The 24,855-nt window shown below is 47.9% G+C and overlaps 3 protein-coding genes across 10 annotated transcripts in view; 2 read left to right on the forward strand and 1 right to left on the reverse strand.

The window, feature by feature from the left end:
* GLS2 (glutaminase 2) lies at window positions 1-13,229 on the forward strand. 8 transcript variants are annotated; one of them, XM_082421694.1, is made up of 18 exons: window positions 3-284; window positions 4,775-4,874; window positions 5,315-5,436; window positions 6,051-6,180; window positions 6,713-6,792; window positions 6,877-7,040; window positions 7,255-7,313; window positions 8,607-8,639; window positions 8,921-8,979; window positions 9,533-9,599; window positions 9,749-9,799; window positions 9,910-10,197; window positions 10,893-11,024; window positions 11,138-11,230; window positions 11,400-11,461; window positions 11,984-12,060; window positions 12,347-12,410; window positions 12,557-13,229. In XM_082421694.1, the coding sequence occupies exons 1-18, from the start codon at window positions 103-105 to the stop codon at window positions 12,711-12,713; spliced, it is 1,920 nt and encodes a 639-aa protein (XP_082277820.1). In that variant the 5' UTR covers window positions 3-102; the 3' UTR covers window positions 12,714-13,229. The 8 variants fall into 8 exon arrangements, with proteins under 8 accessions (XP_082277823.1, XP_082277825.1, XP_082277820.1 ...); XM_082421696.1 differs by having other exon boundaries at window positions 5-284; window positions 10,021-10,197; XM_082421701.1 differs by lacking the exon at window positions 3-284 and adding an exon at window positions 417-513.
* On the reverse strand, window positions 13,193-15,590 carry SPRYD4 (SPRY domain containing 4). Its single transcript, XM_082421726.1, has 2 exons — window positions 15,194-15,590; window positions 13,193-14,836 (listed from the first exon to the last, which is right to left on the reverse strand). The coding sequence occupies exons 1-2, from the start codon at window positions 15,450-15,452 to the stop codon at window positions 14,298-14,300; spliced, it is 798 nt and encodes a 265-aa protein (XP_082277852.1). The 5' UTR covers window positions 15,453-15,590; the 3' UTR covers window positions 13,193-14,297.
* The window catches only part of MIP (major intrinsic protein of lens fiber), a 14,680-nt gene continuing 4,667 nt past the window's right edge, over window positions 14,843-24,855 (forward strand). The window contains exons 1-2 of the mRNA XM_082421727.1: window positions 14,843-14,967; window positions 22,118-24,675. Of these exons, the coding sequence (XP_082277853.1) occupies window positions 24,316-24,675 (360 nt within the window). The 5' untranslated portion in view covers window positions 14,843-14,967; window positions 22,118-24,315. The remainder of the gene's footprint in view (window positions 14,968-22,117; window positions 24,676-24,855) is intronic.

Here is a 24,855-nt window from a genome sequence, read left to right on the forward strand (position 1 = left end):
GCTTAGCTCGCCCCACCTGGTCCGCGTTTCCTCCGCCCCTCCCTCCAACCACCGCTCAGAAGCCCTGGGAGCTCTGGCCGAGCGGGCGGCGCGCTGGGGGGGATGCGCTCCATCAAGGCTCTGCAGAATTCGCTGAGCCGGGCCGGCAGTTACTGCCGGCGGGGAGGCTGGGGTCACCTGAGCCGGAGCCCCCTCCTTGGCGGGGGCGTCCGGCACCACCTCAGTGAGGCCGCGGCGCAGGGCAGGGAGACGCCACACAGCCACCAGCCGCAGCACCAGGATCAGTAAGGCTCGCGGGACAGGGGCAGAGGACAGGCACTCTCACTGTCGTTCCCACTAGCTTCCGAGTCCCCTTCCCCAAGGAGAGCATCGCATCTCCCTTCTCGCTTACTGGCCTGCGATGCCTTTTCCTTTAGATCTGGGGCTTTGGGCCCGCCGCGCTCGGGCGGTAACGTGCCGTCCGCCCGGCAGGGCGTTTGGGCAGGTCGGTCCTCGGGATGGTGCCTGTCCAAGGTGCGTACTTAATTGGGAACGCAGGTGGGTGCGGAGTGTTGCTTGGTGCGCGTGTCTGAGTGCAGGGCCGTGTGCGCACCGCCCATCCTAACCCTCCTTCTCTCCCCTGTCCTCGTGTGTATATTAGGGGATGCGTGGGTATGGAACAGCCTGCCTCGAGTCCCAGTGTTCTTGGGTCTGTGTGTGGTCTATCTGTGTTTCGGCGTGTGTGATGCTCGTGTGTTACTGGTGCGCAGATACTTGCGTATGTGTTGGGTGTGTGCGTTATCAGGGCTCCCTAATCTGTAGAATAAGGGTGGTTCTCCGATTGGTTTTTGAAGGAGGAAAATCTTTATAATGGGGAGAAGAATCATAAGACGCAGATCTCCCAAACCAGAGCCAGTCAGAGCCGTTTTATGTGCTGCTCAGGCGGCTCCCTGATTTAAGGGGTTCTCTTCCCTTGGGTTCTAACTCTGCCCGAGAGGCTGCACCTCTCTCCCCCACCACCCTGGAACACTTGGTGGCTGAGCTTCTTCGAGATGCAGAGAAGCTGAGCAGGAAATTTTGTCCTCCCCAGAAGCCAACATAGACACTATCCAAGTAGCCCCTGCTTTTTTATAGCAGGAACAGGAAATGGACCATCTCCCTTGTCATTGATATCTACTGATGACATTCAGAAAGACATGCACACCATAATTAAAGTAGCCAGACAGACTACTCTGTCTTCTACCTCACCACCATTGGAGTCCCTGTCCTGGACAGGTAACATCCAATAAGGTATTATCTATTTATTATTAATGAGAATTGTTATTATGCTGTACTTTTCTATCAGCCTCTTCTCAAGGAGACACAAAATGTTTAAACTTTAAAGAATAAACCCTCTCTCTCCTGGTCTACTCTCCATCCTGACTTTTCCCAAATAATCACCTTGGGAGAAATGGTGGTGGGTTAGCGAAAAGGCTTAACCTCCCTCACCCTCACACCTTCTGTGGGATGGGGAGCAAGAAGCATCCCTGGTTCCTCCACACACACCCTTCCTTACCCTGTGGTGTCAGGTGATGGAAGTGGTTTGTTTTGTTGTTGCTGTTGTTGTTTTAATTGAAGTATAGTTGATTTACAACTGGAAGTGTTTTTAGGAACCTTAATCCTCCTGCCTATTGCTGCCTGTGCTCCCAGGGACTTCTTGGTAAAGGCCTTGGACCAATGCTCCTTTGGGCAGAAGGAGTTGAGGGCATGGAGGGGGATGGGTTCTGGGAGTGTGACACCATGAGGTGAAGTGTTCTTGGTGGATAAGGAGGGCAGCAAAGAGAAAATGCCCTGTTATTTAGGTTACTGTTTTGATTTTTTAATATTTAACTTTATTTCTAATTATTAAAGAAAAACCAGGTAAATAGAGTATCAAGAAGAAAATCAAGATCCCAATATTAGAGGGAACCATATATCCATATTTAATATATATCCATGGTTTAAACCCATATATATACTCTATATGTATATATAAAATTGAACAAAAATAGGATCATAGTATTCCGATTCTTTGGTAGCCTATATTTCCCATTTATGAACAGCTGTTAATATGATTTAATGTGGGCATGCATGATGTCATTTTAATGGCTGCCATTTTGCCATTTTAAGATTCCATTGTATGAGGTATCACAGTTTATTTAACCAATCTTCAGTTTGGTTACTACATATTCTTATGCACTTGTTCAATTATTTCTTAAATTCCTAGGAAATTTTGCTCCCCAGAGACATCTGTCATTGATATTTTGTATAACCTTCTAGAGATATTTTATGCATATATCAGCAAATATATGTTGATATTATTTCCGCTTTTTACAAATGGTATCATACTATACATATTATTCTGCACCTTACCCCACCCCCAACATTATATTGCAGATCAATCCATATCTTGGTCAAAGGGTATGCAATTTTTTTTTAAATGCTTGTGATACATTCAGCCGTGTGGCATTGTTTCCTGTCTTCCTTCATTTTCCAGGCAAGGAGACCTGGCCTCAAAATATTCCTATGTACTTTCCTTCTTGAGTTATTCCTCAGATAGCTTTTTCCTCCCTTCCTCTGCCACCACATGGATCCTTTCCTCCCTATAGGCACCAGCCTCATTATAACAACTGGATTTCTTCAGAAACAGAAGAAATGCCCCCTCTCCTGGTATTCCTCCTGGCCCAAAACACATACATGCCTAGTCTATGCCAAGTTCCTTGAGGGGCTTTTTATTTTTTAATGCATTGTTTCAATAGATAATATATTCATAATCATATATCAATATATCATATCGATTAGGTAAAATGTACATATTTGTATGATTCAAAATTCAAAATATATAAAAAGATATATAAGTGGGAAGTATCCCTCTTGCTTCTTTTGCCCAGCACCTGCTTCATCTCCCTAGAGGGAGCTAAATCAGTCTTACCAGCTTCTTATATATCCTTCCAGAAATATTTTGTGCCTGAAAAAGCATACATATATATGTTCCCTTTTAAGCATAAATAGTACCATACTATAAACGCTGTTCTACAGCTTGCTTCTTTTAGTTAATATTATATCTTAAAGATCATTCCATATCAATACTTAAAGCACGCCCTCATTTCTTTTTTCTACATTGCATAATATTCCATCATATGAATATACCCTAATTTACCTAACCAGTTCCCTGTTGATGCACATTTAGGTTGTTTCCAGTGTTACTATTACTAACAATGCAATGAATGACTGTGAATATGTTACCTTGTAGGTATGTGAATACACTTATATGGTAAATACCTGGAAGTCAAATTGTTGGGTCTAAGGGTTTTGAAGGGTCTAATCTCAAATAGTTGTCATATTTGGAATGAGCTGATAAAATAATTCCTCTAAATCTGTTAACATATTAATAGAAGAAATCTTGAAGATCAAAAATCTTTAGTACCTGTATTTTTAGGTGCTATAAGCCAGTGAGAGAGATACTTTAGGGAACAGGGATATTCCTAGAAATGTAACTTGGTGATTCTTTATTGAAGATCCACAGTGTGCTAGGGACTTTGCTCAATTCTAGGAAGACAAAGATGTATAAAACACGAAGACATAACAGTGAAGCAAGGGAGATTGTCTTCTGTCAATAAGATGGTATGTTGTGTCATACCAGCAGCATAAGCAAAATCAAGAAGTTTGGGGAAGGCTTTACAGAGTTAGTAACATTTGATCTGGACCTTGAAGGATGAGCAGGACTGTGCAGGTGAAGGAGGAAAAGGTCTTTCCATGCAGAAGTTTCAGTGTAAACAACAAGGGCCAGGAAGCCTGACAGTGCCTAGGCCATTTGGGGAGCCACCTATTTATTACCTGGCATAACTGGAGTATGGGGGCATGGTGGAGAATAGGAAAGGAATGTTGGCAGGTTTTAAAGAGCCTTGAATGCCATACCAAGAAATAAGAACTTATTTTGTAGGCACTGGGGAGCTATCAAAGGTTTTTGAGTAGAGAAATGATATTTGAGTTTTAGAAAGATAACTGGCACATTGTGGAAGATGGGTTGCAAATCAAGAGAGTGTAGTAGCAGATAGGTAACAGACAACAAGGAGCTACTGAGCATCTACTTTGTGAAAGATGGTTTTTCATGGAATGGCATTTAAATTAAACCTCACATCACCCATGTGAAGCAGATGTTAAACCCTCATTTTAGGGATGAGGAAACAGGTTCAGCTTTATTAAATAACCTGACTTACTATCCATATTAAGATCACAGCTATTAAAGGCAAACTCTGGTTCTTTCTACAACACCATGCTTGCACAGGGGAAGAGAAGAAAAGAGGGTGGATTTGAGAGACATTATGGAAGTAGATTCATCCAATGTTGGTTATGAACGTAAGGTATGGGAATCATCCAAATGATTCCACATTTCCGGCTTGGTCCCCGCCCTGGGTAAGTGGTAACGCTATTAATCCAAATGGGAATCACAAGAGGAGGAGCAGAGGGAAGGAGGCAAGATGATCTCAGGCTTGGACATGTTGAGTCTGCAGTGCCTATGGGACATCTAGAAATGGAAATATTTAGAAGGCAACTAGAAGTAAATGTCTGAAGTTTAGGAACAAAAGAAAGAGAATAGGATTTAAGACTTCTCAGGACAGATGTGAAGGTTGGAATTATAGGGATAGATCACATGGTTCAAGGAGAAGGTGTAGACTGAGGACACCTACCTACTGATAAGCCCTTGTTCTAGGAGGAGGAGCAGGGAGGAGTTCTCAGGTTCCTGTCCTCCTCCCCTGTCTCTGCCCCCAAACAGTGATTCGTCAGACAGTGGCATGCTGTCCCGTCTGGGTGATCTGCTCTTCTACACTATTGCTGAGGGACAGGAACGAATCCCTATCCACAAGTTTACTACTGTAAGTTCCTCTCTACCTGCTCAGAACACTGATCCCTTAGGATCTCTGGAAACTGGGGAAAGGAAGGTAGGACAAGTACAGGGCAGCTAATGGGTTGCTTCATGAGGATGAAGAATAGCTGATGATAGCAGATGCCTAGGCTGATGAGGCAATCCCATCCCTGCCCCAGGTGGGATGATTCAACCCTCTGACTCAGCCTATCTTTTTGGTTCGGGACTTTGACCCAAGGGGTTCAGAAACCAGCTGCCTTGATGAAAAAGGGCAGGAAACCCCTATTAGCCTTCAAAACTGTTATATTCCATCCTTTCTTGGCCTGCAAACCCATATCTTCCACCTGTTGTAGTAGTTGGGGTTCAGTTAATTTTTATCCATTGGGAAAAATGATTAGGATTGGATTATTGTCCTTGTAGCTGACCTTACCAGGCTTCTTTCCCCTGAAGGCACTGAAGGCCACTGGACTGCAGACGTCAGATCCCCGGCTCCGGGACTGCATGAGCCAGATGCGCCGCATGGTTCGAGAGACGAGCAGTGGTGGCCTCTTGGACCGAGATCTCTTCCGAAAGTGAGGGGCCCAGAAACAAGGGCAGTGCTCTCAAAGCAGTTCTTTGGACACAGACTTTAACAGCAAGAAGGGATCCTGGGGATTGGATAATTCAACCCCTCAACTTTATTACTTATTACACAAGTAACACATATATATGCCTAGACTTATTATAAAAGTTCAAGCAACAGAGAAATACATGTTCTCCTTTCCCTCTCTCCCCTATCCCTGTCCCTCTTCCCAGAAGTAAACGTTGTTAACAGATTAGTAGATATCTTTTAGATAATGTCCTAAGCATTTACATATATATATAGGAATATATGTAAACATACTTGTATAATTTAAGATTTAAAATATAAAGATGACCTACCATACATATTATTCAGGTATTTATTTTTTCTCCTATCCCAAGACACTGTGTCTTGGAATATCTTTCCATATCATTACAACCCCTCATTTTAGAGGCATAAAAACTTAAGACCCAGAAAGATCAAGTGATATGCCAAAGGTTACACAGCTGTTGGTCCCAAACCCTATGACCACTCACACTTTCTTTGTTCCCAACTTCCGTGGCTCCAGAGTGAGTCACAGCTGCATCTCTCCAGCCCCCTAACCCAATCGTGTCTGGGATGCAGGTGTGTGAGCAGGAACATTGTGCTCCTGACCCAGGCATTCCGAAAGAAGTTCGTCATTCCTGATTTTGAGGAGTTCACGAGCCATGTGGACCGCATCTTTGAGGATGCCAAGGAGCTCACTGGAGGCAAAGTGAGGGCCAGGGGGCTGAGGGATGGGCAAGGGCTCTGGACCAGATATACCTTGCTTCTCAGAGATTTCCTGGGGCTGGGAATCCAGTGGATGAGTGATGAGAAGCAGAACCTCTAAAAATGGGGACAAGGATTTTATGTATTTTACCTGTGATTTCTAGAGCAGGTGAGGGAATCTGAAGTTTTTATGGAGACAGCTGACATAAGGATTCAATAGAACTTTGAAAGAGACCTACAGGGTAATTAAGCCTAAGAACAGAAAAGGGAAGCTGACCCCAGAATTCTCTTTGTACCTTCCATGGGCTTTACTGCCGTCTCTATAGGAGTGGGGCTGCAGAAATATAAGGCCTTCTAGGACTTAAGGCTTGGCTGTCTCTAGGAACAACAGGCAGGAGGGAACCCTGTTGTCTTGCAGAAGACAGAATTTTAGCTTTTATCTGAAAGATTCTCCTGACCTGAACCTCAGCTCTGTTCCCCCTCTCCACATCCATGTCTTCATCCTGTCTCTGTTTTCTCTACCCACTCATACCCAGGTGGCGGCCTACATCCCTCAGCTGGCCAAGTCAAATCCAGATCTGTGGGGCGTCTCCCTGTGCACTGTGGATGGTCAGCGGTGAGATGCTGGGTGAGGAAGGGGAGGCAGGGCACACGGGCAGAGCATAGTCCGACCCCTTTCATGGTACCTGCTTGCCTCCAGGCACTCCGTGGGCCACACAAAGATCCCCTTCTGCCTGCAGTCCTGTGTGAAGCCCCTCACCTATGCCATCTCCATAAGCACCCTAGGCACTGACTACGTGCACAAGTTTGTGGGCAAGGAGCCCAGTGGCCTGCGCTACAACAAGCTCTCCCTCAATGAGGAAGGTGAGCACTCCCTGGGCTCAGGCCAGACGCATAGATGCCCCCGTCTTGCCCTACCTTCCTCCCAAGGCTGTGTGTTTCTCTGCCCTTCCTGGCCAGCTCTGTCACTCCATCCTCCCCAGCAAAGAGATCTTTCCCATTTACCCTACAGAGTGGGCAGGCGGTAAAGGTTTTGCTCAGTGGCTGCTAAGACTCTGGGTGGTTTGTATTTCCCCAGGAATCCCCCATAACCCCATGGTCAATGCTGGTGCCATTGTCGTGAGCTCCCTGATCAAGGTCAGTGCCACCCTAGCCTTCTGGAAGGTACTGTTCTCTAAACCCCCTTGTTCCTATATCCCTCGTATCTGCCTGTCTCTCCAGGGAGATTGGTGGGGACTTGATTCCTTTGAGGGTGCCCAGGGGGCAGTGAAGACACAGCAGGGACTCACAAATTATGCTGAGGATGCTAGTAAAAGGAACTGTATCCCGGCTCCTACCCATGAGTCTGGAGCCCAGAGCTTCCTGGCTCTGAGGGAAGTGAGCAGGTCCTGACCCCAGCCTAGGACCAAGGACCAAATGCCACACACAGGGGGAGGACAGCTCTGTTAGGTACTGATTGGCCACTTCTGGGTGAGGGACACATGGAAAGAAGGGTGAATGGCCAGAACAGGGCAGCTATTCACGTCACCTGGAGCTGTGAGTTGGCCTTGAGCAAGGGTGTCTGGCCAGCCTGTCAGCTGTAGGTCTCCCAGGGCTTGAGCAAGAACCTGAGGGCAGTGTGGGCAGCAACAACCCAGAGCCAATCACAGCCCTTCCTGGGGAAGGTGGTGTTAGGAACCCTCCCCCCAGGGACTCAAGTGTCAGAGTCCCTGTGCTGTTGACACTATAGCTGACGAATACAGGAAGCAATTGGCGGGGGGGGGGCGGATGGACCAGGCTCAGGCTCTCCCCTTGCTCCGGGATAGCTCTATCTACAGCCCTGTATCTGGGACCCGCCTCATCCCATTCCCATCTAAACAGGCCCTACTGACTTGACTCTCAGCTAAAATCTTTAGCTTTATTTCAGTTATCAATATAATTGATATAATTGAATATTATAATGTATGCAACACACACCGTCCTCCCATTCCCATCACTCACTCCAGTCTTGGAAATGGCCATGGGAGTCAGGGGTAGGATAGAGTCAGCCTCCAGCTTGGGGTGTAAGGAATGAGGATGGGGACCAGGAATAGGGGTGGGGCTTGGGAACAGGATTGGAATCAGGAAAATGAAAGTGGGAGTCAGGGATGAGGGTTGGCATTGAGAATGGAAATGAGAGTGAGACTCAGGGTTGGGTGAGACTCATAGCTGGGGTGAGCTTATCTGTACTCATTACCTGATAATAAAATCTAAATGATTTGGTTTTTAAGATCACTAGGTATGCATGGATATAAAAAAGTCTCAGTTGTTAAAAAAAAAACAAAACTGTAAAATGCAACACACACCCAGTAGCAAAACCAATCTAACACTTTATCTCCACTACATCCTTCTGACCCTCCCTGTCATCCTCCTAGGCTTAGAATACTGATATCTCTTTGTGTCTCCTTGCAGATGGACTGTAACAAAGCAGAGAAGTTTGATTTTGTAAGTTCCCTCACTGCTCAGCCCCTGGCTGCTTTTCTCCATGGCATGTTGTCCATTCCAGCTGCCCCAGTGCCTGGCTCTAACCCCACTTTGATGGTGCACCAGCCCATACTAGAAGCCTTATTTCCAGAGGTGTAGGAATCTGCTGGCGTGAGGGAAGAAAGCCTCCTGAAGTCCCTGCTGGGATAAGGACTGAGGAGTGCAGAAGGGTTAGTCGGCCTGTGTGTTTAGTAGGGGTCCTTACGCATGGGGTGCCTCCCATGCCCCTTTTTCTCTTCCAGGTCTTGCAGTATCTGAATAAAATGGCTGGGAATGAATACATGGGTTTCAGCAATGCCACGTAAGGCCCTGTTCACAGGATTGGCTGAATGTGTGTGGGGGGGGTGTGTTTGAGTGTGTGTGTGTGTGTGTGTATACGTATGTGGGGGGGCAGCGGGGAATGGAGGAGGAGGATAGAGAGAATCTTAGGAAGAAGAAATCCCAGGGGAACCTTGGCCTTTCAGCTTCCTCTGAGCGCCTTCATCGACATTTGTTTGCTTTGTAAAAGGATTTGTTCCATTTCTATTTGGTACTTAATGAGAAAGACAGTGTGAGAGTTTGCACCTGGGCCCTTTCTTGCCAAGCCTCTCAAAGCCAAAAACCTCATTTTCCTAGACTAGATGACTAGACCATTTTGGGTTTGGTTTTGTTTTTCACACTTTACGATAAAGCTGGACCCAGTGCTTTCTCAGGTTCAGAAGCTTTCTCCAGTATTACCGTGAGAATTAATAAAGGGGCTGATTTAGTTTGACATGTGTGATCTAGTTCTGTCTCTCTCAGGGAAGGTATTTTTTCCCCCTTCTCCTCACACCCATCCCTCAAATGTCAAGTACTAAATTGGGTGTTTGCTTCAGATTCCAGTCAGAGAAGGAAACAGGGGATCGGAATTATGCCATCGGCTATTATCTAAAGGAAAAGAAGGTAACTGGGAGAGGCCGGTAGAAAGTCCCTGGGAATTCTGCGGCTGGTGGAAGGGCAATGGGGGCTGGGGACTTCGGCTGAGGTCCTGGCAGTGTGACAGGGACCGCTGATGGCCTGAGAGAAACGCTCTCCCCTCTTCTTCCTTGCAGTGCTTTCCTAAAGGGGTGGACATGATGGCTGCCCTGGATCTCTACTTCCAGGTAAGCAGATGCCGCCATTCAGCCCAGCGCCAAGGGAACGGGACACACTGCCTTCCTTGCTCTGACCCACAAGAGGGATGCTCTCCTCCAGTGGTTCTGGCATCCTTCAGAAACACCAGGGGAACTTACTGAAGGATCAGGATGTCAAGAACATTGCTCTACACCTCAGAGCACAGCATTCAGGTCCACACCGGACCCTCACCTCTGCCTCGTCTCCGCAGCTGTGCTCCGTGGAGGTGACCTGTGAATCAGGCAGTGTCATGGCAGCCACCCTGGCCAACGGCGGGATCTGCCCCATCACAGGCGAGAGCGTGCTGAGCGCTGAAGCAGTGCGCAACACCCTCAGCCTCATGCACTCCTGCGGCATGTATGACTTCTCGGGCCAGTTTGCTTTCCATGTGAGTGCTTCAGGCCCTGCCATCCATTTGCCATGAGCCCAGAGCCAAGAAAAGGGGACACCGAGTCTCTGAAGGTGGAGAGGTGGACACTTGTTCCTGCCTCTCACTCACTAACTTCCCGCCGGGCAATTAGGCCAAGAATCCTTAGGGGAGTTTGTCAGACACAGTAAGCCCCTCAAACACATAAACACATGACAGTGCAACTTCAGAACCACTCCTCTGCCGCCCTCACAGGCTGGTGATTCTCTTCCAGGTCTCATACAGGATGGCACTTCCAAAGAGAGGCTCTTCTGACTACCCTCTCTCCACTGGGCTCTCCCTCCCACATCGTTCTCTATCACAGCACCCTCCTTTTTTTCTAACGTGTTATCATAAGTTGTGATTATTTTTGTCTATTTGTTTGTTTACCTATTTAATTGTCTATCTCCTACCACCAGAATGTAAGTTAACTGAGAGACCTTGTCCTAGTCCTAGCACATCATCAGGCACAGAGTAGATACTCAGTAAATATTTCCTTACTGAAGCCATAAATTTAAGAGGGGGCAGGGGAGGACAGGAGTAAGAAAAGCTAATTAACAAGCCGAAAGGTTGAGATGGGTGTGGCCTTGCCCATGAAGTCATTTGGGATAGACGAACTTGTTAACACAGACTTGGGGCACCTCTTGCTCATCTGCAGTTCCAACTTTGTCCCCAAGGTGGGCCTGCCAGCCAAGTCAGCTGTGTCAGGAGCCATCCTCCTGGTGGTGCCCAATATCATGGGAATGATGTGTCTATCACCTCCCCTGGACAAGCTGGGCAACAGCTATAGGGGTGTCAGCTTCTGCCAAGTAAGTTACTTTGCATATAGTACTTAATATTTTTGAATGAGAAAATAAAGCAATTTTGAGCTCCTACTAAGTGCAGGGAGGAAGTAAACAATCTTTTTGCCTTACAATTCTAGAAGTTGGTATCTCTCTTCAATTTCCACAACTATGACAATCTGAGGCACTGCGCTCGGAAATTAGACCCACGGCGTGAAGGGGGAGAAGTTCGGGTAAGGAAAACCCCAGGTGCCTTGTAAGACTATTTCAGAAGAGAACATTCCGTAACACTTCAGTAAAACCCTTGGCTAAGCATCCATGGGGGAGGGTGACAGGGTAGAGCTGGGCATGGGTGGGTTCAAAGTCACAGTTAATTTCAGGTGGGTATGATTTGTCTTCCAGAACAAGACTGTGGTGAACCTGTTATTTGCTGCCTATAGTGGAGATGTCTCAGCTCTTCGAAGGTACTTCCACTCTGACCAAATAAACACAATAAAATACTCCTGGTCAGAGATCTCATTAGCCGTCAACACAGCAATATAGTTAAGTGCTTCAACCTTAGAGTCAGACTGAATGGTCAGAGACTACATTTAAATGAGTTTTTTAAAAAAAGTACAGTGACTGCCGTGTGATAAGAACTTAATTAATGGTAGCCACTGTTATGATTAACCTGGGTGTTAAAAGCAGAGTCCTAGGAGGCTGGTAAGGACCCTGCCTCAAATGGATTACCAACATCAACAAATATGTACTGGGCACCTACTACAGGTAGGCAGTGATGTTTCTGGGACCATCACACTCCCATCGCTCTGAGGTGGGACTAACAGTCTCATCTGGATAGAGAACACAGACTGGACACGGTCTACAGATCTTGGCATAAGCTCTGTTTTGCTTTTTCTGGAACTCATCCAGTCTGACCCCACTTCAGAAAGGATACCAGTGATTCTAGGCTGATCTGGGTAACTGCAGCTACTTTCCACTCCTCTTAGGTTTGCCTTGTCAGCCATGGACATGGAACAGAAAGACTATGACTCCCGCACAGCCCTGCATGTTGCTGCAGCTGAAGGTATCTGAAGGTTAAGAGAGGAAGCAGATCCTAAGACCTTTCTTTTCTACCAAGAGTACCCCCCATTGTATGTGCCCTCGAGGTTACAAGGGCAGCAACTAGTTTTGTCCAGATGCGCTTCAGTTTGCAGGCTCTTATTGGGTGCTGCAGGGAGCGAAAATGGGAAGAGGCCTTTCCCCCCTCCCTTTTAGTTCAGACTCCAGCTACCAAGGGTCTGTACTAATGTTAACACCAAAAGGGTCAGGATCTATATACCCTCTCATTTTCCTTCTGCCCATATTCCTAGGACACACTGAAGTTGTTAAATTCCTGATTGAGGCTTGCAAAGTGAATCCTTTTGTCAAGGACAGGTGAGTAGGATTAAGCTGAAAGAAGTGGGGGGAAGGGAGGTGGGCAGCAGCTTCTCCACCACGGCCCTCCAGCCACCACAGTTATGTATATAACCAGGGCACTCTTGATGTCTTTGCCTGATCATGGTCTTTGTTCCTCCTCTCAGGTGGGACAACATCCCCCTGGATGATGCTGTGCAGTTCAACCACCTGGAGGTGGTTAAACTGCTCCAAGATTACCAGGACTCATACACACCATCTGAGACTCAGGCTGAAGCAGCAGCTGAGGCCCTGTCCAAAGAGAACTTAGAGAGCATGGTGTGAGCATGGGGCATGCACAGTCCCTGCACAAGAAAAAGCACGAGCTGGCCACACACTTAACATATAACCACCAAACATGCTACAGAGGGCCGCACTGCTTCAGTGAGGCGGTGGGGGGGGGGGGCAGTGCTTTCAGTGAGAGTCAAAATACCCCATTCCCTTGGCAGACAGAGTATAGAGAAGTGCCTTTGTGGACTCCTGCAGTAGAGCTATCCATGAAGATTGTGGGCTTAAGGGACAGCCTAATGGCTTAGCCCACTCCAAATCATCCCAGGTCTTCACGCAGGTCCCCTCTTCCTCTCTCTGAAGAAGCCATTATGAGAGAGAGATACTCTGGTAAGGGGCTCTAGCCACCACGCACATGTATATATCCACAGAGAAAGAGAGGAGCTATGCACCGGGCTTTAGTAGTCTGGAGAGATCTGCCCCCCTTGGCCAGGAAGTGCTGCTACTGCTAACAGCAATTTTATAGACAGAGAAAGTATTTTATGCTCAAATAAACTTTAATTACACAAATTATTATTTTTGCTAGACCCAGTCCTTCTCTTTCTCCCCTAGGGCCATCCAGCTGCATCACCATCATAAAGGTAGAGTAAGATGGAACCACAGGGTCATACAGAGCCCAAAGAATACATATTTCACATACATACTCACCCCACTAGGTTATCTTCAATCCCAAATACTGCTTTAGGTTAACTGTATTCTGCTCCAAGTGGGGACAAGTGCTTGGGTCCGAACAGGCCCCAAAATGGATTGTGCAAGACTTCAGGCCTCCCTCCTCCCTCTGGAAGTTACAACTGTAGCAGAAATGAAGATGGAACTTCTCAAGAATAAAGTTTCTAGTACTAATCCCCTCAATATGCCCCACATGTCTCTTCCTCTTTGGTCATGGTTGTAACTGGTCCAATGATTGCAACAGATTGACCAGGTGTCAGAGGTGTGCAAATTAAGGCAGATGGACTCAGGGTGAGGAGAGCTGCAGCTGTCTGGGGCTGAGAGTCCATAACACTGAGGTATTAGGCAAGGAGGGCTCTGTTCTCATTCTGACAGTCAGTAAAGCACTACCTGAGGGAGCCAGAGCCCAGACTCTGTATGTGCTGTACAGAAAGGGCAAAGTCATTCACTGCACCACTCCTCCAGCCAGAGGTAGAAAGGATTTACTCTGGAGAGATTCGGTAGAGCCCCCAAAACAAACAGGTTACATGTGGGCAAAGGGAAGGAGAAGTAGCACAGTGATGAATAAATTCTGATGAATAAATTCAAACAAAGCTGAAAAGTAAGACCCTAGGACTGAATACAGTCTGAGAAAGTCCTGGGCACAGGGAGGCAGAGAGACTGAAGGAAGCAAGTCAGAGAAAGTACGTTCATGGTAGCCTAGGAAATTGGCAATAGTCTGGGGGAGGGGAGAGGGTAGCTGTATGCCTAGCTTTCACAAGGTAGGGGAGAGGAAGATGACAGATATTGCACAGAGGACCCATCACTGAATTGTGGGAGCTAGCAGTTGCTTGGGGCACAGTTAAAAGGTTTCAGACACTTGGATCAGGAGGCTGGCCAAGAGCGTGATTAGGGACTCCAGTGACGGACATACTAGAGGCCTTCAGGCACCTCAAGCCCCGAATGGGTCAGCAGCTCTCCATCCCAAAGGGCAAAAGCAGGCACCACTGGACCCCGGAAATCTGTCTGTAGTGTGTGGACCACAGCAACCCGGCTCACATCCACCAGACTCAGCTTCTGGGCCTCATACTCCAGCAGCAGCCCCACCTTCTCTGGCTGCCCAATGCCCTCAATAGGGGCTTTCTCGTTGGCCAACATGGTGTGCCACTTGCGCTGAGCATAGATGAACACCCAGGAACGATCGTCAACACCGATGCAGCTATCCCGGGAAATATCCACGTCTGTCACTCCTATCCGGAATTGCTGGGAGCGCTTCACTGTCACCTCCCAGTAGTGCCTGCCACTGGTAATCGCTGTGTCTGCCAGCACCACTGCCCACTCCCGGAAGCGCTCCACATTCAGGGCCAATTTTGTGGGCTCCAATCCCACCATGCCGTATTTGACACCTGTGTCACCTTTGAAGAGTGCCAGGCTGCTGTGAGCGGTCTTTTCTTCCAGTTTGAAACTGACGCCTGCGGGCAAAGCAAAGAGAGTGGATAATGACGTGCGCTAGAACTCTAGAACCAGTGACGTACACGTTCCGATCTGAAACAGGCAGTCAAGAGATCACGAGGAAACACGGAAGAGTCGGAACGTCAAGCGGGTAAGAGAGTCGGGGCGCTTTAGTATGGGCAGCCCAAGGAGCCGAAAAACTCGGACTGGGGAAGCCCTGGAATTTAAAGAAACCAGAGAGCGTCCCAGGTTTGGAATCTCAAGACCAACGCGGTGGGGGAGGGGGAATGAGTCGAAGGGGCTGGAGTTGTTTCTCCGAGCGGGCTCCAGGAATAACAGACGGAAACTATTTTGGAAGTAAAAGGATATAATCCTACCTCTGCGGGCATCTACGGCGGCAACCCCCAATCGTTTGGCTCCCCAGCGGCACAGGCACAACGAACGACCAAAGGGCAGCGCCATCTTGCGCCACGGATGAACAGGGCACGCCCCCCGCCCCGCCCCCCGCCCCGCCCCGCTCCGCACTGGCTGAGACCCCCTCCATCTGCCCGCCTGCTCCCCTGGCACTTTGTGCGCGAGAGGCAGTAGCGCAGTGTGATGACGTAAGGTAGCCAGCGCCCCGCAGGGAGCCGCCATTTTAGTGAATTCTGTTCTGATTGCATCCGGAACAGTTTATTCGATATTTCCGCGCAGAGGAATGCTGTTCACGTTTTAACTAAATAGGACGTTTAGAAAGATGGTGTAACAAGATGGTTAAAGGTATAGATTTCAGAATTAAACAATAATTGTATTATTCGAACCCGGCTCCTCTGTGTGTCTTTGGGCGAATCACTTAACTTCTGTGAGCCTTAATGTTCTTATTTGTAAAACAAAAATGTCTAGCCGTCAGACCGTAGTAAAAATTAAACGAGAGAATTACCTAGGATACATCTTGACAAATAGCAATCACTGGGTAAGTGGCAGTTGTTCTAATAAATATTAAATAAGTGTTGGTTTTGTGTTTTCAGGACTGGCAATGGAAGGTTTAACTCAATATTTGGTTTTCTCAGGTGGGGGCACCCGAGTTTGCTCAAGATTTCAGCTAATGCCTTTTCCCCGAAGGCAGAATCCACTATCACCTATTGGAGAACTCTCAAAATCTCTACTCCAAATTTATCTTCTGAGTTCCAGATCTGTATATCCAACAGCCTGTTGGACATTTCTACCTGAGTGTCCCCCAGTCACCTCAAATTTAACATGGCTAAAGCTAATTTCGTTTTCCTACACAGACTGGTGAACTGCAACCCACAACCAGACCTTTGCCCAGGCCAGAAACCTGGAAGTTCTTCACTTCTTTGTTTCCCTCACTTTACATATCTGATTGTTATTAAATTCCTATCACATTATTTTTCCCCTGGACTGCTGCACTGGCTTTCTAACTGGCCTTACCTTCTCTCCAGTGCTGCTGAGGGAACATTTAAACAGGTAGCTACCTACCTCATCATTAGGTTGTGATTTTTTTTTTTCTTTTTAATAAATTTATTTATTTTATTTATTTATTTTTGGCTGCGTTGGGTCTTCGTTGCTGGACGCGTGGGCTTTCTCTAGTTGTGGTGAGTGGGGGCTACTCTTCGTTGCGGAGCGCGGGCTCCTCTTTGCGGTGGCTTCTCTTGTTGTGGAGCACGGGCTTTAGGCGTGCAGGCTTCAGTAGTTGTGGCGCACGGGCATGTGGGATCTTCCCAGACCAGGGCTACGAACCCGCGTCCCCTGCATTGGCAAGTGTATTCTTAACCACTGCGCCACCAGGGAAGTCCGTGAAATATTAAGAATGGGGTTTAAGTCCCGTGTTAATCTGTGCTCCAGGGTGTCAGTATTCCCCTTAGTACAGAGTAAGTGTTCACTTATTTTTGAATGAATAAATGAATGAGTGAAAAGGCAGTTTTGGGACGTCCCTGGTGGTCCAGTGGTTAAGAATCCGCCTTCCAATGCAGGGGACACGGGAGTAATCCTTGGTCAAGGAACTAAGATCCCACATGCCCTGGGGCAACTAAGCCCGTGTGCCACAACTAGAGAGCCCACGCGCCGCAACGAAAGATTCCGCAGGCCGCAACTAAGATCCTGCATGCCGCAGCTAAGACCCAGTGCAGCCAAGTAGATAAATAAATAAATATTTTTAAAATAATTTTAAAATTTTAAAAAGGGAGTTTTGTGCTGATTCTTGCATGCAATAGCTCATCCCTTCCACCAGGGGTCAGCCTGGCCCAGCCTTTTCATCCTACTTAGTATGTGAGAAGAGAGGTTTCTGTTCTTTCAAGCCTAGAAGGAAAGGCGTGAAGGTAACATTTCCTTCAGTGAAGTCCTGCTCTGTCAATACTTTGCATTTTGGTAGTAATGAGAGAAGAGTTCCAGGACTGTGCTTCTGTAGGATTTCTCCCTCGGTTCCACTTGGTCCTGAGAGCTGAAGCAATCACTGCACATTCCTCACACTGTCACTTAGACACAACTCTATTACTTTATTCCCTGCTCAGGGTATAGTGTCTTACCTGTCATCGCTTGCATTATTTCACTTTTACAGACTGATTGTCCATTTGATAAACTCACCCTCATTCTGATGATTTACCTGCCTCATTGCTAATGAACAAGTAATAAACTCTTTAACATTTCCATGCATAATAATTAGGAAGTGTTAGAATTTTACTTGACAGAAGAAAGAGGAAGAGACATTCAAGGTACAGGGAACAGCTTAGACTAAAGCACTGGGTTATGAAGCAGAGTGAGTGTTTGAGGAACAACAAGGAGCACAGTATTGCCAGAGTTTCATGCTAGGGAGATACGGAGAGCAGTTAGAAAAGTTGAGGCTGGATGATGAAGAGTCATGTATGCCCTGATAAGAATGTCTTTCAGGCATTCAGGAGCTGTTGAAGGGAACACAGGGAAATGACAAATTACAGGTACTTTTACGAACGTCAAGCTGACAGCAACATGAATTGGAGGGAATGAGACTAGAAACTTGTTAAGCAGGGTCCAAGGCCACTAGAGTTAGGTGGGACATGGTGTGGGCTCAGCTATCCAAGAGGTAGAACTGATACAACTTTGGTGACTGTTAGATGGGAGTGAGAAGATGGGGGAAGGAAAATTGATTCATAGGTTTCTGACTTAATGAGGGGATACAGAAGGAAAAACATGTTTGGATGGGGGAAAATAATTAGTTCAGTTTTGGACAGGCTGAATTTGTGGTCAGTGGGACACCCAAGTAGGTAAACCGTTCCGTAGATAAATGGATATAAATTTCAAGGGAGGAGATGACTTAGATGAAGTCATCCAAGGGGAGAATGTAAACTAGAGTAATTAGGGAATAAACTGAAGGTGCAATCCAAGGCAATACCAGTATCTGAGATAACACATATAAAGTGCTTGGAACAGGACCTGACCCATAGTGAGCATTGGTCTGCCTGGCTTGGAGTTGTATCTGACTCCACAGGAAAGAAAGTAGTGAAGGAGGAAAGGACAGGATAGGCCAGTGTATTTACTCTTTATTTTTTGGATTACCCCATTTCTAACATGTGGGGGCCCTGGTCTTTTCCAAGTGCTAATTGGAGCCCTTAACTATGAGTGGGAGAGGGATGATGCACTCAGAGCTTGGTGATTGTTCTGGACTTTGCCAGGAGTCAGCAGTCAGCAAAGCATAACCAGAGAAAGAGAGAGAAGGGGGGCCATCAGGAGCTAGCCAAAGGGGCTGCTAGGCTAGCTTGTGCTATGCTGGGGCCTTTGTCCTACTGAAACTGTCCACACAATGGAGCTGGGTTACATGCTGACCTGGCACTCTAAATATGGGGCTGCGATAGAGATTCCACATGGTGGAAGCAGAGATGGATGGTCACCCAGCCCCTCAGGACCATATCGCTGTTCAACCACATTGTAATTGTTAGGGTGGTCAATACTAAATAATCATAAAGCATGTTTATATCTGATTAATTCATGAATCAGTTCATTTCTACTTTAAGGCAGCCAACTTGTGTATATTGCTTGGGCATATCTCATCTGATCCTCGTACAATCCTGTATGGTCAGCAAAGTAGATATTTTTATGGAACTCAAACTTGGGTTATTCTTTAGGTCCTGGTGATATGGGCTGGCTAGGGAGTAGCTTCAGAAAGGTAGTGAGTAATCACATGGGACCCACTGTGGAGAAATGAAGCAAGGCCAATAGCTCTGCCTGAAGATTCTCTGAGCTGAAGAGTCCCTAAGCTTTATAGACTCACTTGCTCCCTAGTAGTATGGGTTATGCTTCCTATGGCACCTCTATGGGACAGAAATGGGGCCTTCTTTATTGAAGAGGGGAGTAAACTTAGGATCACTAGCTACAGGAATATAAATAGGTTGAAAGGCTCATGGTTAGTAACCAAGAGATAACTCAATCAACTGTAGAGCTAGATGAGACTCCGGGATGATTACTACCACAAGCCAGTAAGACTTAAAATAACTCTGTAACTACCGCAAGTTTCTTACTTCACAAATCCCTTTTATCCATTTCTGCAGTTCCTAGTGGAAAAAACTTCAAAAATGTTTGTATGTTTACTTAAGGCCAGAAGAGAGAAAGGTGGAGAATCTAGAAGTAAACTTTGTTGGCAATCCTTGAAAAGAGCCCCAAGTACATGAATAGAGTAGAGTGATAGCAAAAAAGTGAACAAACTAGCCAGAAAAGAAGCCAAAGATGAACTAAGGTGTGTCCTGGGTGTTCCCAAGTGCTGACCCCAAGAATCCCCTGCACTCACAGGCAATTCCTCACAGGTGCTTTCCATTGCCCATTCCAGTGGCCCAAGTGCTCATGCAGTATTGGTACCTTCTCACTGGTTGACTCTGTTTCTGGTGAGGGATGGGAATGGCCTTACTTCCCCTTCCCCGGAATTCTTTTCATTGTCTTCCAGATCCACACATTAGCTTTCCTCTTTACCTCTCTGGCTCCTGAAACCCAGGTTCATAGAGATGATTAGGGAGTGAAAGAATGAGTCTCTCCTTTCACTGTGAGTACCTCTGGTTGACTGAAGCCATTATAAGCTCCTGCCCCTCACCCAGTGCAGCTGGGGTTGAAGGGCTAAAGAGGAAGAAAAGCTTGGCAGGAGAGAGAAGCACCAAGGCTGGGGAGAGTGGATGCCTAGGTGTGAGAATGTGTGAGTACGAATGTCGAAGGCTGCCTTAGGAAGGGCACGGACTGGGGTTAGGGGTGGCAGGTTGAGGGATGAGGCTCCTCTGTATTGGCTGAAGGAAGGAGATGAGGGATGTTCTCTGACACAGGAGTGGAGCTCTCATCTCTCTGGCTGCCTCTTTCTCCAGCACCTGAAACAATTCCTCCTCATCTCCCAGCTCCACCCACCTAGACCTAGAATAGCAGTCTCCAAACTGGAGCAGGACACGCAACAGAGACTCCAGACCAGGCTGGCAAAATGGTGACCTGGGAGGTCAGATTTCTGGAGAGAGGAGAAACCAGCATCTCTTTCTACAGACTCCATTCTTCTCCCATTGAAGCCAAGACATTTCCTCTTCTCCGCCATTAAATTCCAGTCCAGGGACTTCCCTGGTGGTCCAGTGGTAAAGAATCCACCTTCCAGCGCAGGGGACGCTTTTTCAATCCCTGGTCGGGAAACTAAGATCCCACATGCCGCAGGGCAACTAAGCCCACGCCACAACTACTGAGCTCACAAGCCTCAGCGAGAGAGCCCACGTGCCGCAAACTACAGAGCCCACGTACCCTGGAGCCCGCACACCACAACTAGAGAGAAGCCCGCGCGCCACAACAAAAGATCCCGCATGCTGCAACGAAGATCCCGCGTGCCACAACTAAGACCCAATGCAGCCAAGAAAATAAAGGAAATAAAATAAATAAAAATAAAAATATTTTGCCTCAGATTTTTAAAAAATAGTAAAACAAAAAATAAAATAAATCCCAGTCCAACCAAGGGGGGCCTTATTCTCTGATCACTTCCTTATTCTGTCTCTTAGTCCTTCTTCCTTCCTTTCACATCAGGTGCTTGGGGGTCAGTAGGTACAGAATGAAGAGGCTGAGGCCTGGTTGGGAGAGTTTGTTAAAGGGGAGGGGGACAGAGAGAGGCTAAGGAGGAGAGGGGTGGGAGAACAGTGGGGAGAAGACAGCATGATCTTGCTGCCTTCCCTTCTCCTTCCTTTCCCCCAAGACCTACAGAGCCAGCGGTTTTGGAGAGAGGTATTGGCTGAAGGCCTGGATACCCTGATCTTTATGGGGTTTGTCCTTAGGGCATCATGCCCCCAGTGGGAGCTCCGTGTCAGACACAATCCCTCACCCCTTGCCTGGAGGGCTGGTGGTGGCGAGCCTGGCACAGGTTTTTGATGAGGTCAGTGGGGCCCAGACAAATCCAGCCCTGCCTCTGGCACTGTTCTGGGCCCAGTGGCTTGACCTTTTCCAGCCAGTATCCTATGTTCTGGCCCAGACACAGCAGCCATCCTGGCCTCAGTCCTCCTCTACCTGGCACTGCCATGGGTGACTGCAGCCTAGCTGGTCTCTCAGGTAAGCAGCAGCCCCTCTCCCTGAGTAGGACGACATTAGGTAGTTAAGGAGGGTGGATGGCTAGGACTTTACGGAATGAACAAAAGAAGGGGCAGCCCTGCTCTGTGCATCCTCTCATTAAGCCACTTTCAATACGATGCAATAGGCCAATGAGTTAGGCTCAGCAACTCAGAAATTTGGGTGACTTGCTGCAGATTCGGCTCAGAGCTGCCTTTGTGGATAGATGGTGGGAGCTGTGGGCCAGTGGGAGGGATGTATGTGTCCTCCACCCCTGGTCTTAGCATCTCTGGTCCCTTCCAGATGAGCAAGAGGAGTTACATAGGCCAGGGCCAGGGCATGGAGTTCTTCTCCACTTTCCAGTTTGCTGTGGCTCACCAGCAAGTAGACCAGGCAGGCTGGCAGTGGGTTTCTCAGTGACTTCTGGAGTACTGGCATAGATGAGAACCCCACCCCCCCATACCAAGCAGCAGGCTTGGGGAAGGCCGGGTTCCATTCCTCAAGGGAGACACAGCTTTTTTTTTTTTTTCCCCCTTCAGGAGGCTAGGCTAATAGAAAACATTGTGTATGCTAATTACATGTAAAGATATGCAAAAATTCATGTGAGCTTTTGAGAGCTCATCCCTAGTTTGAAAGTTCGGCATTCAGCTAAGTAGGGAGGCTGATGTGAAAGGAAATGGGCTGGGGTTCAGTTCTCCATGGGGTTCTTATCAACATCTGATAAAGAGTAAATGGGAGGGGCTTCCCTGGTGGCGCAGTGGTTAAGAATCTGTCTGCCATTGCAGGGGACAGAGGTTTGAGCCCTGGTCCGGGAAGATGCCACATGCCACGGAGCAACTAAGCCCGTGCGCCACAACTACTGAGCCTGCGCTCCAGAGCCCGTGAGCCACAACTACTGAGCCCGCGCGCCTAGAGCCCATGCTCTGCAACAAGAGAAGCCACCTCGATGAGAAGCCCTCGCACCGTAACAAAGAGTAGCCCCCGCTCGCCGTAACGAGAGAAAGCCCCTTGCACAGCAACGAAGACCCGACACAGCCAAAAATAATTAATTAATTAATTAATTAATTATTTAAAAAAGAGTAAAAGAGAGAGGTTGGTAGCTCCAAATAAGGAAATTTAGCCATTTTATTTGGTGTCTACAAGGGCACCAAATTAGCTGCTCTTTGCCCTTCTATTCCTTACTATAAGAGGCTATAGGGTTAATGGTTCCTGTTGATAAAACCCTCAGCAAACGGCTCCAATTTATTAAGTGCTTTATTCTGTGCCAGTCACCATCCTGGGCCTGTACCTACATTACCTTATTTGATCGAGAGAAAACTGAGGCTCAGAGAGCTTACATTAATTTATTCAACAAATACTTATTTACTGCATACTGTGTGTCAAGCATGGGGTTTGCATGCAAATCGACAAGTCCCTGCCCTCCTGGAGTTTGTATCTAGTGGGGTAACTTCCCCACCTAGAACGTGGTAAAGCCAGGATTTTTGTTGTTACTGCTATTCTTTATGGATTTCAAGTACACAGAATAGTCCTTTGTTCATGACATCCCCTTCTCAATAGCCTATATGTGGCTCCCAATTCCTGTGTTTCACACGGGAACAGCTTGTGATCTCTATGACTTGCCACGATGTGGAGATGGTGGAGCCTATCAGTGTGTCCCATTCTGCCTTCTCTGCCACCACACAGCCCCCATCTCTAGATCCCAAGTCCCTCACTAAGCCTGTCCACAACTGAACCTCTTTCCCCAAGCTTTTCTTCCCCATCTTGTCCTTTCCTCTCTCCTTGACCAGCCTGCTTCCCCAGATACCCACACCCCCAGACCTTTCCCTAGGCACAGAGGTTTAGGACTCCAGTGTCCTGATCACAGCCAGTTTAGGAGGAATTAGACACTCCCATTGCTTCATAGGCATGACTCAGTTTCCTTCCTCTCAGTACTTCCTGCTACAATCTTAGAGTTAGGAAAGATGAAGTACAAACTGAGTCTGAGATTTAACTACTCACCCCTTTTCCCCTCCCCAGCTCCCCAACCCCACTCTCAGCCTATCCATGAAGGATAGCATTTTCCTGCTCTCTATCTCTGTGGTTTAAAAGGCCAGGCTGGAAATTCCCTGGCGGTCCGGTCCAGTGGTTAGGACTCCAAGCTTCCACTGCAGGGGGCACAGGTTCAATGCCTGGTCTGGGAACTAAGACCCTGCAAGCTGTGCGGTGTGGCAAAGAATAAATGGATAGATAGATAGATAGATAGATAGATAGATAGATAGATAGATAGATAATAAAAATAAAAGGCCAGGCTGAGGGTTTGGAAAGGGAGGTGCTGGCATGGGTCGGGGGAGGGAACCCGGGCTCAGAGAAAGCCAGACTCAGCAGAACTATTCTGTCCCAGAGCTGCAGGGTCCACAGATTCCAGCCCAAACCAGCCAATGGGAGAAGGCCCTCTAATCCCAGAGAACTAAAGGATTCTCTTCAGCTATCTAACTTCCCTGCTGGACCCCACTCCTGATCCCCACCCCCACCCTTGCTCCGGCTTGTTCAGAGGAACCTGGAGGCCCCCAGGAGCAGTCTCATACTCCATGAAGTGAACTCAGCTTCACTAACCTCTCAAGCAGAGTTGAGGAATGTTCTAACATAGATGTCAGTCAGGACTATGAACCCCAACTTTGACTTGAAGAGAAAGGCAGATTCCTCCAGTTCCCCTGTTCTTGGTCCTTTTCTCTCAGAGCCTCACACGAGCCCTGACCCTATCCCCACCCTGACACCCATGGCTGTGCTCATCTCCCAGTTGAGGAGGGAGGGGAAAATGCAGCAGCTTTATCCGATGCACAAGAGTGGTCCCAGCCCTCCGCAGCTGTGAAAGGGTTAAGAGGCTGGGCCAGCCACCTCAGCCTGCCCCTCCCAGGGATTAAAAGTCCTCTATAAAGGGGGCTGTCCATCCAGATCAGGCCAGGGGGGTAACAGGGACCCAGGCATTGTGCCTATCCCCCCTGCCATGTGGGAACTGCGGGCAGCCTCCTTCTGGAGGGCCATATTTGCTGAGTTCTTTGCCACCCTCTTCTATGTCTTCTTCGGGCTAGGGGCCTCACTGCGTTGGGCCCCTGGACCACTGCATATCTTGCAGGTGGCTTTGGCCTTTGGTCTGGCCCTGGCTACACTGGTGCAGGCTGTGGGCCACATCAGTGGAGCCCATGTCAATCCTGCAGTCACTTTTGCCTTCCTTGTGGGCTCCCAGATGTCCCTGCTCCGTGCCTTCTGCTACATGGCAGCCCAACTCCTGGGAGCCGTGGCTGGGGCTGCCGTGCTGTACAGTGTTACCCCGACTGCCGTCCGAGGAAACCTAGCACTTAACACGGTAATGGTTGGCTGAGTGGGGCTGGGGGAACCTGGTGCCCTGACTTCCTTCCTGAAGTGCAGGTAGATCAGTTCCCCAGGGGTTTGGGAGAGAGAGAGAGAGAGAGAGAGAGAGAGAGAGAGAGAGAGAGAGAGAGAGAGAGAGAGAGAGAGAGAGAGAGAGAGAGAGAGAGAGAGAGAG

The sequence above is a fragment of the Balaenoptera physalus genome (assembly GCF_965194825.1).
Source record: "Balaenoptera physalus genome assembly, chromosome: 13".
NCBI lineage: Eukaryota > Metazoa > Chordata > Mammalia > Artiodactyla > Balaenopteridae > Balaenoptera > Balaenoptera physalus.

Bases quoted from the DNA above. Each gene is read 5' to 3' on its own strand.
- SPRYD4 (XM_082421726.1), bottom strand. From the start codon at position 15,452: ATGGCGGCTCCCTGCGGGGCGCTGGCTACCTTACGTCATCACACTGCG. The intron at 14,837-15,193 runs GTAGGATTATAT...CTTTGCCCGCAG, and splicing joins CGCCGTAGATGCCCGCAGAG to GCGTCAGTTTCAAACTGGAA.
- GLS2 (XM_082421694.1), top strand. From the start codon at position 103: ATGCGCTCCATCAAGGCTCTGCAGAATTCGCTGAGCCGGGCCGGCAGT. The intron at 6,793-6,876 runs GTGAGATGCTGG...GCTTGCCTCCAG, and splicing joins TGCACTGTGGATGGTCAGCG to GCACTCCGTGGGCCACACAA. The intron at 8,980-9,532 runs GTAAGGCCCTGT...TGTTTGCTTCAG, and splicing joins ATGGGTTTCAGCAATGCCAC to ATTCCAGTCAGAGAAGGAAA.